Source organism: Aotus nancymaae, unplaced genomic scaffold (genome assembly GCF_030222135.1).
Source record: "Aotus nancymaae isolate 86718 unplaced genomic scaffold, 86718_ANA_hifiasm-v0.15.2.pri h1tg000007l, whole genome shotgun sequence".
Lineage (NCBI taxonomy): Eukaryota > Metazoa > Chordata > Mammalia > Primates > Aotidae > Aotus > Aotus nancymaae.
Window position 1 is genome coordinate 46,974,103 of NW_026988418.1, and position 18,354 is coordinate 46,992,456.

At 32.7% G+C, this 18,354-nt stretch overlaps 1 protein-coding gene across 9 annotated transcripts in view; it reads left to right on the top strand.

Annotated features, from left to right (window-relative positions):
* PRKACB (protein kinase cAMP-activated catalytic subunit beta) overlaps positions 1-18,354 on the top strand; it is a 157,990-nt gene that overhangs the window by 110,358 nt on the left and 29,278 nt on the right. For 8 of the 9 annotated variants that reach the window (XM_012442585.2, XM_064372564.1, XM_012442581.2 and 5 more), the window contains 5 exons: positions 413-511; positions 1,505-1,587; positions 11,331-11,457; positions 12,768-12,863; positions 17,468-17,590. In XM_012442585.2, the coding sequence (XP_012298008.1) occupies positions 413-511; positions 1,505-1,587; positions 11,331-11,457; positions 12,768-12,863; positions 17,468-17,590 (528 nt within the window). The remainder of the gene's footprint in view (positions 1-412; positions 512-1,504; positions 1,588-11,330; positions 11,458-12,767; positions 12,864-17,467; positions 17,591-18,354) is intronic. The other variant, XM_064372562.1, reaches the window with a different exon arrangement.

Below are 18,354 nucleotides of genomic sequence, written 5' to 3' on the forward strand. Positions count from 1 at the left end.
TTTGGACCAGCTTTTATAGAGGACTTTAAGTCATTAGGACCTTAGTATTTTCACATTAATTTTTAATTTAGGTAATTATATATTTGTTTAAGTTTAATTGACATAACTAATTTTAAAGTAATTTCTTATGGGTCTGTTTCTTATTCCTACTTAGCTCTCACTTCTTAATTAAAGCTGTAGTTGACCTTTCTAAGACCAAGTTTTAAATCCTCTATTAGGTTTTTATGTGAATCCTATTATTAAAAGTAATGGCAAAAACCGTAATTAATTATGCACCAACATAATTGTTGGTAATTGTTGTTATCTTCCTTATCCAATTCTAACAATTTTGCTTATCCAAGTTCATTACTTGATAATATAATGTTTTAATTTTGCTTAAATACATTAAAAGATATTTATCTCTCAATGACAGGTCGTTAAACTGAAGCAAATAGAGCATACTTTGAATGAGAAAAGAATATTACAGGCAGTGAATTTTCCTTTCCTTGTTCGACTGGAGTATGCTTTTAAGGTAAATTTTAGTAATATCTAAATAAGATATTTTCAACCTGATTTTTTTTGTATGAAGCTATAAATAAGATTCTAAACCAGATAAGCCTAGAGAATATAATTAAACAAAACAAATATCTTTAGAGTTTATGTAATTAAATCCTATTGTGCTTATAAACTCAGCTAACATTTGAAAAGGTTTTGATTCTCCTTGGAGAAATTGTTCAAGGTGATATGTGCAATTCTTCACAAGTCGCTATTACAAAATGAAATATTTCAATTTATCAAAAACCATAAGGATATCTTATTAAACAATTCTTATACTTACACAAATAAATACACCCAACACATCTTCTACTTTTATTTAACCCTTTTTGCCACTATCTCACCATCTTCTTTTACTTAGTAATTTAAGTTCTAGTCTTTTCACTTATACAAAGCAGAATAATGTTTGTTTCACTATTCAAGTGTCTGAAAAATTGTACAAGATTTATTATTTAAATTGGCCACTTTTCAGCTCTTTGGAATAATACCAGCATCTCTCTGCAATATTGAATCATATGAAACATTTTAATCTTTTTTCCCCTTTATTCTTTAGATTAAATGAAGACCTATGTATTTAAGATATTAAAATGTAAATATTCTTAAATTATACATAACATGTAAATATCTATTAACTTTTTCAAATTGTTTTTTCACTTTGTTATTTATTTGCATATATTATAGCACTGTTTCATTTCCTGAGTGTTTAATTGTTCGAGAACTAGGAGGTCTCTGCAAGAAAAGGAAGAGCAAAAGCCCCAGACTAATTTGTGACAAAAATAACTAGGAGAGGAAAAACATGAGTGTCTCTATATAGAAAAGCTAGAGCATGTTTCATTGATTCTTTATTTCTCAAGGTTATTAATCTGTCAGAAGGATATTAAATTTTTCTTTTTCTAATTCAACATGATGTGATATTAAAATAATTTTTACCTAAGTTTAATAATTTTATTTCCTTTTTATTTTTTCATAGGATAATTCTAATTTATACATGGTTATGGAATATGTCCCTGGGGGTGAAATGTTTTCACATCTAAGAAGAATTGGAAGGTTCAGGTAACTAATGCTTTGTGTTCTTCAAATCTTGTATGCTTGTGTTGTTTAACCAAATTTTTAAGTTAATGCCAATGCCAAAAATTTATTTCATTTGATTAATATTTTAGCCATATGAAGCATTAGGTGGAAACAAAGAGGCCACATCATACACAAGTTTTAAAATTCAAATAAAAGAACTTTGAAGACAATTTAAATGTTATACTATTGGTAGGTTTTGTGAGGGTCCACTATTTGAAGATTTTTTGGAAAATGCAAAAATTAATTGAATTTTAAAATACCAATATTTATTAAACAAATATTAATAATATAACTCTGGGACAGAGGATTGGGTTAGGGATGAAGATGGAAAATAAATATATAGAGAAATAATAATAATGGTATGGTAATAAAATTATTAAAGTTTGTTTTTCATAAATTTAATTCTCCTTAAAGTTCTTGCTAAGTTTAGTTTTTAAAAATATGCATAATTTAAGAGGAGTTTATACCTCATCAGGTTATGACTAATAAGATCTCACAGTTATTAAAATAGTTTATAGAATCTGATAGTTTTACTTGTGTGCAATAGTTTATAAGCTTCTACTGTTCATTAATAATCACCAATAGAATAAAGCTAAAGTAAAAAACAGGTACAGCTTCATTCTGTTTAGTATGTTAAGTCAAAATAAAAATGTAGAGACAAATTTCTAAGTCAGCATTTTATTAAAGAAGCAAAAATTGCAGTTTGAGGCATATACACAGACCAGGTATTCTTCAATGTGTCTAGAAAATAAAGAGAAGATTGGAAGTTTTATAAAAAGGAGAAATTTTATGTTTATTTGTTTTGAAACAAAGTTTACTAGGACTAGTTAAGTTTTGGGACATGGCAAGCTGTGATTGGTGAGCGATGGTGGTGGATCAAACTAGTCTAAGAGTCGCAGTAGGTTGTCTCAATAGCTGTTAGAGAAAACTAGTTTCAGGTTACAACAGGCAGTTTCAGCAGCTAGGCTTGTAGAAAATTTAATTTTTTTTTTTTGAGACTGAGTCTTCCTCTGTTTGCCAGGCTGGAGTGCAGTGGTGCCATTTCAGCTTACTACAACCTCCACCTCCTAGGTTCCAATGATATTCCTGCCTCAGCCTCCCAAGTAGCTGGCACTAGAGGTGCCTGCCACCGCACCCGGCTAATTTTTGTATTTTTGGTAGAGACTGGGTTTCACCATGTTGGCCAGGCTGGTCTCGAACTCCTGACCTCAAGTGACCCAACCTCTTTGGCCTCCCATAGTGCTGGGATTACTGGTGTAAGCTACCACACTTGGCCTTAATTCTTGGAGCAGGGGACAGGTGCTGTGTGTCCTGAGTGCTTTATTTCCCTGGCGCCTTGACTCTGATTTAGTTGCTTATGATGAGAATCAGCTTTCATGTTTTTTCCCTTTCAATCAAGATCTTTCTCTGAAAGCATTACTGATCAACCATCTTGAAGTCAGGCTTAATTGTTCGTTGGTGCCAGGATGGACTTATTCTAGTTGTTTCTGTCCCATATATGAGAGAAGGTATGGGGAGGGGGGCATTCTCTGTCACAGAAGTAGGTCACATTCAAGTAACCAAGAGGTCAGAAGGTAAATTTTTCTCAAAGTAGATGTTTGTCTGGAATCCAGCATTGAGTTCCCTCTTATCACTTCCATAGGTATTAGCAGTCATCTTTAAGTGTTGGGCTAACATTATTCTGTTGGGACTTTACAAAGATTAGATAGGCACTAAGAACAAAGCTTACAAATGATAGGAAAAAAAATTAACAATATAGTAAAATTTATTTGTGCAGTGCTTTTGAACTAAAGCCCAGGCCTAAGGGCAAAAAACTAAACAAATTAAAGGACCAGGGGAAACTAGTGAGACTTGCTGTTGCCATTGACTAACATTTTATGACTGGGTTGAACTAAAGCAGAGAATGCCTAACTTTGCAAGAGGGACCACCAGTACAAATTAAACTAAAAATTGTGTTAAAGATATTGTCGATGTTGTGGACTAGATGAACTGAAAGAATTTCTTAAGTCAGGTTTTGTCAATGGCCATAGCAGGTCTTACCAGTACCTATAGCAGTAACTGATTGTGAATTTTTAATTACAGTATTATTTGGTTAAGTGAAAAAGGCAGGCATTAAGAGGGGTAAGAGTTTCATTACAATATGGAGTCTTGTTCCAGTGTCTGAGAAAAGCTGTTTACACCACGGAAAACATCAACTTTCTTGGCCTTGTTTACAGTTTAAATGTCTCTGACTATGGCTTTGGACAGTTTGATGAACTTTCTGTGTGGCCATACATCAGACATGAGATTTGTTTCTTAAAATTTACATAGTTTCAGCTTACAGGGCTTCAGGAACAGAGCGGTTCTCATTTTAGAAATTTTATGGAAGAAAGTTTGATTGGAGGAACCTAGAAGAATTTAGGACCTTGTCTAGTCTATAGGTAGATAACAATACTCAAAAACAATGTACAGACTTACAGTCTAATAACAGGTGTATTATAGTTATTCTTTAGAAACAACTTTTTTCTCTACATTGATTACATAGGAATCTTAGATTTAAAAACTTCTTGAGGCAAGGAAGCCAAACCAAGGCAGTCTTTAGATTTTATTTACAGTCCTAAGGTTCCTGGTCCTGCCAGGAAGTAACAGTTTTTACTCATTGTAATGCTGAGACACCCTTGAGTTGGGCATTTTATGCACTTTTTAAATACAACAGGTCGGTAAGAACCTTGGTAATATAATCAGTGTTTTCAATTGTATTCTGCTGTAAACAGCAGATTTTTACTGGACTTATGCAAATCATCATATTCCCATAAAAGTACTTACAACTAATTTTTGAATAATAAGGAGAAAAAAGGGAAATGCTTTTATCTTTTTTTTTTTTTACAAATATATACTTTGCCAAATTGCTACAAATAATAAATAGCTTAAGAGATAATTTTTTAAAATCTGGAAACCAAAATATTTAAGTAAAGAACTAACAATGTTTTAAATGAAAGCTATAAAAACATTATTTTTATCAATTACTTAATTTATGTAAGTAATTTTTGTTTTGCTTGATCTTGATTAGTATTTTCATATACTCATCATTTTTATTAGCGTTCTGGAGAATTTTATTTAGTCAGTTAGTCTTAAAGTTATTAGAAACCTGTATTTAAGAGTACTTGTTGGGGTCTTTTCCACACATCTGATTATAAACGATTCTGGGAATTCAAAATAATAACTCTGGATGACAAAAATATAGAATAGCCATGGGTAAAAATCTGATGAAAGTTTACAATGAACAAATACACTTATTTCTATTGTATCTAGCATTTTAAGACAATAACTGGAATTATGAATAACATTAATTTATATGAATTTATATAATTTTTAAAACATTCAGATGAACAACGTAGCCATAAATGCAACTAAAACATCTAATATCACATCATTTATACAATGTCTTTTATATAATTTACCAAATAAATCTGATTATTTAATATATCTACAGGATGAGATCTGTGTCTTCGGATGTTTTTCAAGGGCCACATATGGAAAATCCCAAAGCTAATTCTAGATCAAGAACACTTAAGTTAGGATTTGATTTTTGTGGAGTTTGTTAAAGATCTTAACAAACTCAAAACACTTGGTCAAAACAGAATAACAGGTCACTGTAAAATAATAGTCATTTAAATGAAAAACCTGATGAAGACAACAGGATGTTATCTTGATAAAATATAAAATCAAGTTTTTTAGACAAATTACCAAAATGGTACAGAAAAATTTTCTGCAGTATGTTCATTTTTTCTTATTTCTTTTTCTCATTTAGAACTTTCCATTAAAAAAATTACCAATCAGTGAAAGTTGATTGAGTAGTTGAATTTAATCAGACACAGGATGAATGCATGCAGAGTATAAGTGTACACTGTTAATATCAAATGTTTACCTAAATAAGAACTTAAAGTTAGATACATGAATATTCTGTCAATAACTCAGAAGATACATATGTTTATTAAATCAATAAGATTCAATTAATCTTATGTATCAAATAATTGCATAAGCAAAGATCATTTTGTTTTAATATGGGTTTATAGCTTCATGATTTTAAGGAATTTATCAGAGGCAAACATAAAACTCTCTGACCAGGAAATCCAGACAAAAATCTATGTTGACAATTTTGAAAACATTTCTGATTTTGTTTTATTAATAATTGTTTAGTTCGTATAGTTAAGTCTTGTTGAACTGGACCCTTTATCTTTATGTAATGCCCTTCTTTGTCTTTCCTGATCATTTTAGGTCTTTTTTGTTATATGTAAGCATAGTGACTCCTGTTCTTTTTTGTTTTCCATTTCCATGGTAGTTCTTTCTTCATCCCTTATTTTGAGCTTTTGAGTGTCTTTACAGGTGATATGGGTCTCTTGAAGATAGCAGACAGTTGAGACTTTTCTTTTTATCCAGCTTGCCTCTCTTTGCCTTTTAAGTGGGTCATTTAGACCATTTACATTCAGAGTTTGTAGTGATATGTGAGATTTTGATCCTGTCATTATGTCACCAGCTGATTGCTTTGTAGACTTGATTTTGTAATTGCTTTATGTTGTCTGTGGGCTATGATCTTAAGTGTGTTTTTATGGTACCAGGTATTGATCTTTCATTTCTATGTTTAGGACTCCCTTAAGGACCACTTGTAAGGCTGATCTGGTGGTAATGAATTCTCTTAGTGTTCCCATGTCTGAGAAAAATTTTACTTCTCCTTCACTTATGAAGCTTAATTTGGTGGGATATTAAATTCTTGGTTGGAATTTCTTTTCTTAGAGGATGCTGACAATAAGCCCCATCTCTTCTGGATTATAAGGTTTAAGCTGAGAGGTCCACTGCTGATGGACCTGATGGACTTCCCTTTGTAAGTGACCTGACATTTCTCTGCAGCTGCCTTCAAGTTAAGTGGAATATATACACCATAGAATAGCGCACGTCCATAAAAAAGAATGAAATCATGTCCTTTGCAGCAACATAGAAGCTTCTGGAGGTCATTATCCTAAGTGAATTAGCACAGGAACAAAAATCCAAATACTTCATGTTCTCACTTTCAAGTGGGAGCTAAACATTGAGTGTACATGGACATTAAAATGGAAACAGTAGACACTGGGAACTGCTAGAGAGGAGAAGGAGGGAGGAAAAGCATGGGCTGAAAAATTACCCAGTAGGTGTTATGCTCACTACCTGGATGATAGGAACATTCATACCCCAAACCTCAGGATCATGCAGTATGCCCATGTAACAAACCTGCACATGTACCCTCTGAATCAAAAACAAAAATTTAAAAAAATAAATAATTTAGAAACCAATTAATTTATCAAGGATGTACTTAAGTCATGTGAACTAAAATATTTTATATTAGTATGCATTTATCCAAATAGAATTCCTTAAGGGATTTCTAGACAACTCTGTCAGATTTTGTTATATAGATACAACATATAACATCATATATGTACATATGCATAAAAACATCTAAACACCTATACAAATATATAAATAAAAATCTTACAGCTTCTTTTTTAGAACTCATGAGATAGTAAAACAATAAACCTGCCAGTTTACAAAAAGAGAGTTAGATCCAAATTGTTGTTTTTCTAACAAAATGGGATAAGACTAAACTTACTAAGCTTTTTTTTAATAGGTAATATTATGAAGTCTGTGAACTAAATTATAGGTAGAGTGTTTTGAGCCAGTTAGCAATATACTGGATTAGACAAAGAATTATTAACTGTGAAAATGTGAATGAATTATGTGAGGAGACCCAAATAATAGGAGTTATAAAGTTTGTACAATATTTTCTTGTCTCAATTCTTTGTCCCTGAAGATAAGATTGTTGCCATTGCTTTTAGTATAGAGACAGTGTCCTTTACATTGAAATTTTATCTTAAAAACAAAACAACATGAAAATCAAAATGACTTTCTTTTATATCTGATGATTTTCCAGTGTTTTTACTTAAATAGTCAGTATGCCAAAATAGGAAAAGAGAGTTTAGTCTAGATTAGGATAAAGAAGAGGAATTGTAAAAGTGGAGGGAAAAGCTTCAGAGAGGATATTGTCTCAGCTAGCTTTGAGACAGTATTTTGTAGCAAGGCAATCTCTGAGTCCTGAAATTTTTGTTAGCCTTAAGATATCGGTTGAGATATGAGTCTTATTTAGAGTATATGATTTTATGACCATGGTCTTTTAGTTTTGTTGTAAGAACAACAGACTGTTTGAATGATTCCTATAATGTTTGAACACTTTACCAGCTGGAGTCCCAGAAAATATCCTGGCATGCCTTTAAACTTTGAGAGCCTATTTTTAACTAAATGTATTTAGGTGATTCAGTTTAATGCCAAATACACAAAAGCCAATTAAACACAAGTGCTGAATACACAAGGCCAAATAAACACAAGCGCCAACAGAAAATAAAGTATGTCCTTACCAAAAAGAACAATAAGTCTCCAAATGAAAGGGAAAGTACCCTCAACTAAACATCAAAACTGAGATCTAAACCTTGCAGCTGAAGTTAACAGGAGAAAAATAACCCTCCCCAACAGGAGATCAGTCAGCCAGGAGGCAAAAGACCCCTCTCAAACAGGAGGGGGAATGAGAAAGACCCTTTCCCAACCAAATCCCAAACAAAAGAGAACTCAACCAAAATTAGGAGTTTAGTCCAAAAGAGACTCACCAAGTGGAAAACAGGTGATCCCCCCCCCGACTCAGAAGCAGCGAGACCGAAAGGGCCCCAATGTGGGTACTTCATGCTATAGTTCCCAGGGCCAAAGATTCTCCCTGAAGTAATTCAGCTTTAGGATCCCACTTCTGACACCAAGTAAATCAAAGTCAAAAAATATAGAGAGATGAATCTCTAGATTCAGTATTTTATTTGGGAAGCAAAGATTGCAATGCAAGGCATACACACAGACCAGGAGTTATTTGGTGTGACTGAAAAACAAAAAGAAGGTTGGAGGTTTTATAAAAAGGAGAAATTTTACATTTGTTTTGGAACAAAGTTCATTGGCACTAGCAAAATTTTGGGGAGCTGGCAAGCTGTGACTGGTGAGTGATGGTGGTGAGTCAAACTAGTCTTAGAGTCACAGCAGGTTGTTTCAGTAGGTTTTAGATAAAACTGGCTTCGGGTTACAGCAGGAAGCTTTAGCAGCTAGGTGTGTGGAAAATTTAATTCTTGGAGTAGGTGCCATGTGCTCTGAGTGCTTTATTGCCCTGGCCCTTCAATTCTGATTTAATTGGGTATGACAAAAATGACTCAATTTGTATAATCAACTTTCACAATTAAATATTGGCATAATTAAAACACAAGTATGAGCTGAAACATGACTGATGATGGTAATTTGATTCATAAAATGATGATGGCAGACTCAGAATATCACAAGATGATATCGAGTAATGACCAAACATTAGTCATTTTAATTACCTGAAGCCTAAGCCAAAGCCAAGATTCATTTATTGACTTAATATGTACAGGGCAACTAATATAATTAATAGTGTCAGGCACTGTGCAAAGTAAAGTAGCTTCTACTTATCTTTGAGAATTTTCTTTCCCCTCCTGTTGTCCTCTCTATCCTACTGCCCCTTGTTCAAGCTGAATCCTCATATTGCCCTATGATTATTTAAAGTTTTCACTAAAGTACCACACCTGAACCTGTTCTCAAAAAAGTTTTCGTTAACTTTCTATAATTGGTAACTTCTTTTCTTTGCAACTCCCCACAGTCTGAGTACTCTTTGATAGTGGCTCTTTAATACTTGACTTGGTACTAAACAGCAAGTCGATTGAAGGAATTCACACTGAGACACTTGTCTTTTCTCATCTTTCACAAATACTACATATACACTTGAACGATTGATAATGTCTGTCTTAGAAGTTTTGAGGCAATAGGAATATAAGTTATTGTTTTGCATGACTTTAATCAGAATCAAAGGAGTCATTATAATTCTCTACTTAAAGCTGTCTAGACTTAAAACTACCACAGCATTAGCCCTTACTATTGTCTTCCTACATTTAATTAAACATCAAATAGAAATATCCAATAACAGTTTGCACTTGGAATATTTACTTTCACCTTTCAAGAATTTGATTATAGACTGAACACATAGGCTCATGTAAGCCTGTAATTGCAGCACTTTGGGAGGCTCAGGTGGGTGGATCACTTGAACTCAGGAATTCAAAACCAGCCTGAGCAACATGGAAAACCTCCGCCCTCCCACTACAAAAAAATACAAAAAAATAGCTGGGCATGGTGGTGTGCAACTGTAGTCCCAGCTACTCGGTAGACTGAGGTGGGAAGATTGCATGAGCCCAGGAGTTTGAGGCTGCAGTGATCATGCTACAGCACTCCAGCCCTGCAACAGAGCAAAAAAAAAAAAAAAGAATTTTATTATAGATCTATGTAATGTGTGTATTCCTCCAATTAAACACCAGGATTTGGAAATTAATATTTTATAAGTCAAAAGTAATAATACTAATGACATGTTTACAGATGCATAAAGGCAATAAGAGGGGACCTCCCAGGTCAAATGTTTCCCAGTTTAAGCATAAATGTTGCAATTATTTATATAACCAGAATGATTCTTTTAATCTCTGCTTACAATGTTCTCCTCATTCCTTGTCATTTGGCATACAATGTAGATTGATAGTGTTGGGATGAAGCTGAAACTAGAAGAGTATTATAAAATTTTGCTCCCTAAAAGCATTTTTCTTTACATACTCATTCTTTCGACAAATATTTACTGAGCACTTGGGAAATGTAGTGACAAGCAAAGAAGACAGCACATATAATCTTTTTTTTTGAAATTTGTATTTCCTGTGCTACCAGATCAAATTCATACCAACCATCTTGAGGGAAATCCTATTCATAGTAAAGGTTGTTCATTGAGGACACAAATCTGAAAGTCATTACAATTTATCAGGCAGTTTACTAGAATTCAATTAATACATTAGAAGATATATTAGAAACTCAAATTAGAAAATTGGTACATCCTTTTGGATTTTTCGGATTATGACATCAAAATTACGCTGATCTCTCAATCTAATTATACATAAAATAACTGTACATATTTACACTAACAGAGATTATACCGATGTCTGTGTATCTATGTAAACATGCATAGTAGAAGATTTGGAAATTCTCATGCCAGAATTATATGTATGGTCTCTGAATGGGATTAGAAGTATTCATTATTCTTCAACAATATTTTATGATATTTTTCCCTGTGAGCATATGTCATTTTTGTAGCAGAAACTATTACAAAATGAGTAAAATGACATTAATCTGCAGATAAATTCAGCTAAAGAGCTTCTATTTAGGGAAATTCTATAAACACTTGAAATTTGTGAGAAAAGTAGATGGAGCCTGTTAACAATAGCAATGGCCCTGTTAGACAATCCATTGTTACATTTGCTTTCAAATCATTCTCAAGATACCACATAATTAGAAAGACATCAATATATTCAAATATAGGCAATAATGATTTATAAGAAGATAATATTTTAAGTTTATATTTTTCCTCAACTTATACTTCCCTATAAATTTGTCAGAGTTTTATTTGAACACAGTATAGAGGTTTTCAAAATATTTGGAAACTAACAAGATTCTTTATATACATTTTTTTAAATACTTCTTGTTCCCAAAGTATCTCTACTTCATGTTAATTTTTATGTATAATCTACTAATTAGAATGTATTAACTCATTTTTACAGAAAATCAATGTTTTTGTTTCTTTGCAGTGAACCCCATGCACGGTTCTATGCAGCTCAGATAGTACTAACATTCGAGTACCTCCATTCACTAGACCTCATCTACAGAGATCTAAAACCTGAAAATCTCTTAATTGACCATCAAGGCTATATCCAGGTATGACTTGAACACATTATGTATAGTGTATTTGAGAAAATACTAGGGAAGACATTGTATGTATGTAACCCCAACTTCGACCTTTTTTATAAAGGAGACATTTACTTATTCCTGATAGTTTAAGTAGAGCTCAGAGTTTCACTGCTGTGACAGAGAAGCAAAAATCCTATTATGAAAGAAAACTGTTTATATCTCCTTTAATCTATAGTTGTGAACTTAGTATATAGGCTCTTGCATGAGGAGATATTAATAGCTAAATCTGTTAGCACTTGTTAGTGCCAGGCATATTTCAAGTGTTTTACAGGGATTATTTCTTCAATCCTAATAAACCTATGAAGTGGAAATACCATTGCTATCTTCATTTTAAGATTAACAAAACTGGCTGGGCACAGTGGCTCACGCCTGTAATCCCAGCACTTTAGGAGGCCAAGGCAGGCGGATCACCTGAGATCAGGAGTTCCAGACCAGCCTGACCAATGTGATGAAACCCTGTCTCTACTAAAAATACAAAATTAGCTGGACGTGGTGGTGCATGCCTGTAATCTCAGCTACTCAGGAGGCTGAGGCAGGAGAATCACTTGAACCCGGGAGGCGGAGGTTGCAATAAGCCAAGATCACACCATTGCACTCCAGCCTGAGCAACAAGAGTAAAACTCCGTCTCAAAAAGAAAAAAAAAAAAAAAAAAAAAAAAAAAAAAAACTAAGCATAGCAAGGTCATTTAGCCCGTAAATGGTAGAGTCAAAATTTGAACCTAGGCAGTCTGATCCCAGAGTCCATGCGCTTTACAACTGCAGTATAACTGCCAAAGGATCCCTGACTACCAATACTGAACTGGTAGCAACGTTTTCTTTCCACTTCTACTATTAACAAAGTGGGAACATTTCTTTTTACACAATTATTGATAGATTCTCCCATTGATGTTTTTGCACTTCTGGTGGTGCAATTAATGGCAAAGGGCACATTGGGGTAAGGCAAACTTTTAGCATTGTTTCATTTTTATTAATGCTATTTACTTTTACCTTTTTTTTCACTTTTTTATTTCTTGGGTCTAGGATCTTATGACAATGACTGAAAAGTGTTTTGTTGTTCACTTGTTCCTTTTCTTTGAGTTGAGGAAGGATTTCCAACTTGGGTTGTTTAAACCTTCATTCACTAAATATTCATGAATGAATCTCAATTACATGGACTTAATTTATTTTTCCATTTCTTTCATGGTTTCAATTTGAATTTTAAACTTTCAGTTTAGGCTCAATACATATATTTATTGTGAGGCAATACATTTTCACAAGTATTTTCTTTTCTTTTATAGGTCACAGACTTTGGGTTTGCCAAAAGAGTTAAAGGCAGAACTTGGACATTATGTGGAACTCCGGAGTATTTGGCTCCAGAAATAATTCTGAGCAAGGTATATTCCTAATATCAATATATAAGAAGTAGAAATATGAGGCATGCATTCCTATGAACTTATGTAAAAATAGTTTGTTGATCTAATTTTACATTTTTAATTTGATCTAAGTTATGAATTTAAATCTATTTGTGCATGATTACTAAAGAATAATTATTTAGCATCTACTGCTAATCCTATAACCTCTGTCAATTTTAACTCTGCATCTTAGAGAAATAATACGAATAAATATGACCTCTAGATCCATGTTTTGCAACCAAAACATAGTCTTTTCTTAATTATTCCTAGTAACGGGAGGGTAGAGAAGACTTGCTCTGGATTACACCAAGAGGTAAATCTAGAGATGATATGTACTAGTTGTCCATTCTTTATTTGTTTCAAATTTACCATTTAAATAAAAGGAATGTATGAGAAGTGTTTTTAAATCTTAAATAGGACTATTAACAGCCATTTAATAGTTTTAGTCTTATTGAAGGCAGCTCTACTTTTCTAAATAGTGAAATATGGTGAGAGAAACTGTACCTATATCTAAAAGAACGGTTTAACTTTTCCTCTGCCATCTCTTGGTGGAGAAATCTAGAAATGAGAACCTAACAATAACCAGGCACAAATAGGAGAGAGGAAAAGGAAAGGGATAAAACACATGCTTCAGTGGTTCCCAAATGGAATCAGTGAAATATGGCTAATCTATAGAAGTGTTAAAATAAAAGATTTCTTTCAACTTTTCTCTCATCATCTTTTATGATTCAAATAATAACTTCTTGATCTTTTATAGTCCAAATGTCATTGCAGTTAACACATTTCTTCTTTAAATACAGTTAACATATAATGTGACATTAAAATGAGCACTAAAACTTTTATAAATATGTATATATTGTAAAAATAATACTCATTTTACAAATTTAGAAAATACAGGAAAAAAAGAAACAACCAAAAAAAAAACTATATGTAATCCCACCAACCTAGAGGCAGCCTTTTTAAAAATATTTATTTATATGTGTGTATATATATATACACACACACACACATTCACACACATATATATGATAATATATCATATATGATAATATATATGACTATATATATATTAGCTTATATTTTAGGTTCAGGGGTACATGTGAAGGTTTGTTACATAGGTAAACTCATGTCATGGGGGTTTGTTGTACAGATTATTTCATCACTCAGGAATTAAGCCCAGTACCATAGTTATCTTTTCTTATCCTCTTCCTCCTCCCTACCTCCACCCTCAAATAGGACCCAGTGTCTGTTATTTCCTTCTTTGTGTTCATAAATTCTCATCATTTAGTTCCCACTTATAAGTGAAAACATGTGGTATTTGGTTTTCTGTTCTTGCTTTAGTTTGCTGTGGATGATAGCCTCCAGCCCCATCCATGTTCGTGCAAAAGACATGATCTTATTCCTTTTTATAGCTGCATAGTATTCCATAGTGTATATGTACCGTATTTTCTTGATCTAGTCTACAATTGATGAACATGTAGGTTGATTCCATGTCTTTGGTATTGTGAGTAGTGCCACAATGAATAAACAAGTACATTTGTCTTTATAATGGAATGATTCATAATCCTCTGGGTATATGCCCAGTAGTGGGATTGCTGAGTCAAATGGTAGTTCTGCTTTTAGTTCACTGAGGAATGGTTGAACTAATTTACACTTCTACCAACAGCGTATAATTGTTCACTTTTCTCTGCAGCTCTGCCAGCATTTGTTATTTTTTCACTTTTTAATGATAGCCATTCTGACTGGTGTGGAATGGTATCTTCTTGTGGTTTTGACTTGCATTTCTTTAATGATCAGTGATATTGAGCATTTCTTCATATCCTTGTTGGCCACATGTATGTCTTCTTTCAGAAGGTATCAGTTAATGTCCTTTGCCCACCTTTTCATGGGGTTGTTTGTTTTTTGTAAAATTTGTTTAAGTTCCTTATGGATGCTGGATATTAAACCTTTGGCAGATGCATAGTTAGCAAATATTTTCTCCCATTCTGTAGGTTGCCTGTTTACTGTTGATAGTTTTTTTTTTTTTTTTTTTTTTTTTTTGCTGTGCATAAGCTCTTCAGTTTAATTAGATCCCACTTGACAGTGTTTGCTTTTGTTGGAATTGCTTTTGGTGCCTTTGTCATGAAATCTGTATCTATTCCTGTGTTCAGGATGGCATTGCCTAGGTTGTCTTCAAAGGTTTCTATACTTTGGGGTTTTGTATTTAAGTCTTTAATCCATCTTGAGTTGATTTTGTATGTTGTATAAGGAGGGGGTCCAGCTTCAGTCTTCTGCATATGGCTAGCCAGTTATCCCAGAACTATTTATTGAGTAGGGAATCTTTTTCCCATTGCTTGTTTTTGTCAGCCTTGTCAAAGATCAGGTGGTCGTAGGTGTGTGGCCTTATTTCTGGATTGTCATAGTTGAAATCATAGTAAATGTATATAGTCTTATCTCTGACTTTTTTTACTTTCATAATAACAAGCATGGAAACATCATTCTAATGGCTTGTTTGCAAATGTACCATGAAGTATTTAGTCACTCTTCTATTGTTGAGTATTCGGGTTTTATTTTTGTGTTTTGTTTTTTATTATTATAAATAACTATGATAAACATCTTTATGCATAAAGCTCTTTCTGTATTTTACATTATTTCCTTAGCATACATTCCCAGAAGTAGAATTACTGGGTCAAGGATTAGGAACATTTTTAAGGCTTTTATACATATTGCCAAATTGCTTTCCAAAATTATTATGCCATTTTATACTTCTACCATTAGTGTATTAGAGTGCCTATTTCATAACACCATCACTCATTTTTAAAATATTTACTGATTTAATAGGCAATAAATTGTATCTTATTGTTTTCATTCTCAAGTTTTTGATTCTTTGTGGTTTTTTTTTTTTTTTTTTTTCGCTTTTTTGTTTTTGAGATGGAGTCTTGCTCTGTTACCAGGCTGGAGTACAGTGGTGCAATCTCAGCTCACTGCAACTGCTGCCTCTCAGGTTCAAGCGATTCTCCTGCCTCAGCCTCCTGAGTAGCTAGGACTACAAGCGTGTGCCACCATACCTAGCTAATTTTTGTATTTTAGTAGAGACAGGGTTTCACCATGGTGGCCAGGATGGTCTTGATCTCTTGACCTCACGATCTGCCCACCTTGGCCTCCCAAAGTGCTGGGATTACAGGTGTGAGCCACTATGCCTAACTGATTAATTTTTTAAATGCTTAATAGCCATTTGGTATTTCTTTGTGTGTCTGTAAATTATTAGTTCATCTCCTTTGCCCATTTATCTATTTTAATTTTACGTATTTCTTATTGACGTGTTCTGATTTCTATACTGTGGGTATTAACTTGTGTCTGACATATTTACTATAAACATTAGCACACAATTTAAACATATAAATCAATAAGTTAAAGAGAGCTAATGCCTATTTCTGTTAGAAAACAAAGTGATATTCCTATTATACCACTCCTTCCCTTAGAAAGATATATGCAGAATCAGGGAAAAAAAAGAGAAAAAGAATATCTCTATAGTGTTATAGAATTATGTTTTTGCTAGAATTTTGAAAACTAAATAGTTTGTAAAGCTTAAGTTTTGACAAAAAGGTGGAATGTGGGGAGTCGTGATGATAGAGGGTATTTCTGAGGGTAGAACAATAGATCTGTGTAGAATTCAGTTTATTTCTCTTCATGACCAGGTTGTCAGGGTTTTTAAAAAATCTCTTGGGCCAGTTGATACTGATCATAGTTGATAAACTATATTAACATGTTAATATAAACATGTTATTCTTATTTGTCTTCTTGTAAATAGTTCTAGATCTTAATTTTAGTAAGGTTAATATGAAAAAGAACAATTAAACATAACCTTTAATTTTTACATTTGGTTTGCAAAGCCCTTTTTATACACATTACTCCCTTTCATATGATATGGTCCTCACAAAACCCTATGAATTCATTTTTTTTTTCCTGCATACCTTTTAGAGATAGGAAGCAAAACAGTAGATAGCAGAAGTAAAGTATACTTAAATATTTACATTAATTGAATTCTACATTAAACTTTTTGTTTTCACAAAATCCTGTGAAACAGATGGGATTGTCCCTAGCATATTTACCCTCCTAACTCCAAAAATACAGAGTGTTTTGAAGTCAACTTCACTATTCACTATGTAGTTCAGTTTCTATTATTTTCTTTGAAAACGTTTGATCTTTCTAGGCATGCTGTGGAAAATCTAATTAGTAAGATTATGGACCTAGAACAGGCCTTAAGAAGTAATGTGGTCTAATTGCCTTCCTGTTATTGAGCAAGAACTAAATTATCCCAGTGAAATAAAGAAAATTTCATTATCTGTAATATTCTTAATCATTTAGGAAGAAGATTTAATAATCTTTCCTAATATCCAATTTCAATATCTGGAAATTCCCTCTTTTGTATAATTTAAATCTGACCTGATACATTTGGTTCATTTTTAAATTCTGTCCTGAAGAGCTGCTCAGCAACTGCTTTAAAAAAATTTTATATGCGTCCAGATCATTTTGAAATTACCTTTGACTTTATTCTCTTCTGAGTAACTTAAGTAACAATTGACATTGGTGTTGGTTTATCTCAGGGCTACAATAAGGCAGTGGATTGGTGGGCATTAGGAGTGCTAATCTATGAAATGGCAGCTGGCTATCCCCCATTCTTTGCAGACCAACCAATTCAGATTTATGAAAAGATTGTTTCTGGAAAGGTAAGTAATATTTTTTTAATTATTCTCTTACTCATTGTTACTGTCCATGAATTTTAAGCTTCATGGATTGAAACCATATTTTGTCATCAGAGTATTATCGAGAAAAATATAGAAAAATCTATAGTTGGGAATCTACATTGGGAAAAATATAGAAATATACATCAAAACATAGAATCTACATTGGGAAAAATATAGAAAAATCTATAGTTTCTACTTTTACTAGCATAAGAATTGACACATTTAAGTCTCATAAGAATTGACTCATTTAAGGAAAAAAAGGACCGCTTTATCAAGAAATTAGGAAAACAGTAAAGCAATGTCTATATTTAGTATTTTTATCACAAAGAACAGGATGATAGCCATAATTCTCAATATTCCTTCAAATAAATAAAAAATAGTTTATTATTTTATATATCTGTCTTCATGGAGACAAGTTTTAGGGGCTGTTTTATATGCCCTTGCATTTTCAGGAGAGACTTCTAGTTTTAATTATGTCTAATACTACAAAATTGGAAGTAAAAGTAAATATAAAATGAATAAGGCTTTTTAAGATGAAAATTTATTGAATTGATTTTAACAGAATTGTTCATGTAAATTGTGATTATAATTGTCATTGGTTTTTAGCAAGCATGGAAATAACATTAATTTTTCTTGAACATGAGTAGATTTACTATGTTATAGTTTTTTACATTTTGTAAATTACTTCATAAATCTTCCTTCTTTTGCATTTCTCTCATTTTGCTTTCAAGAGTATTTTGTTTAGG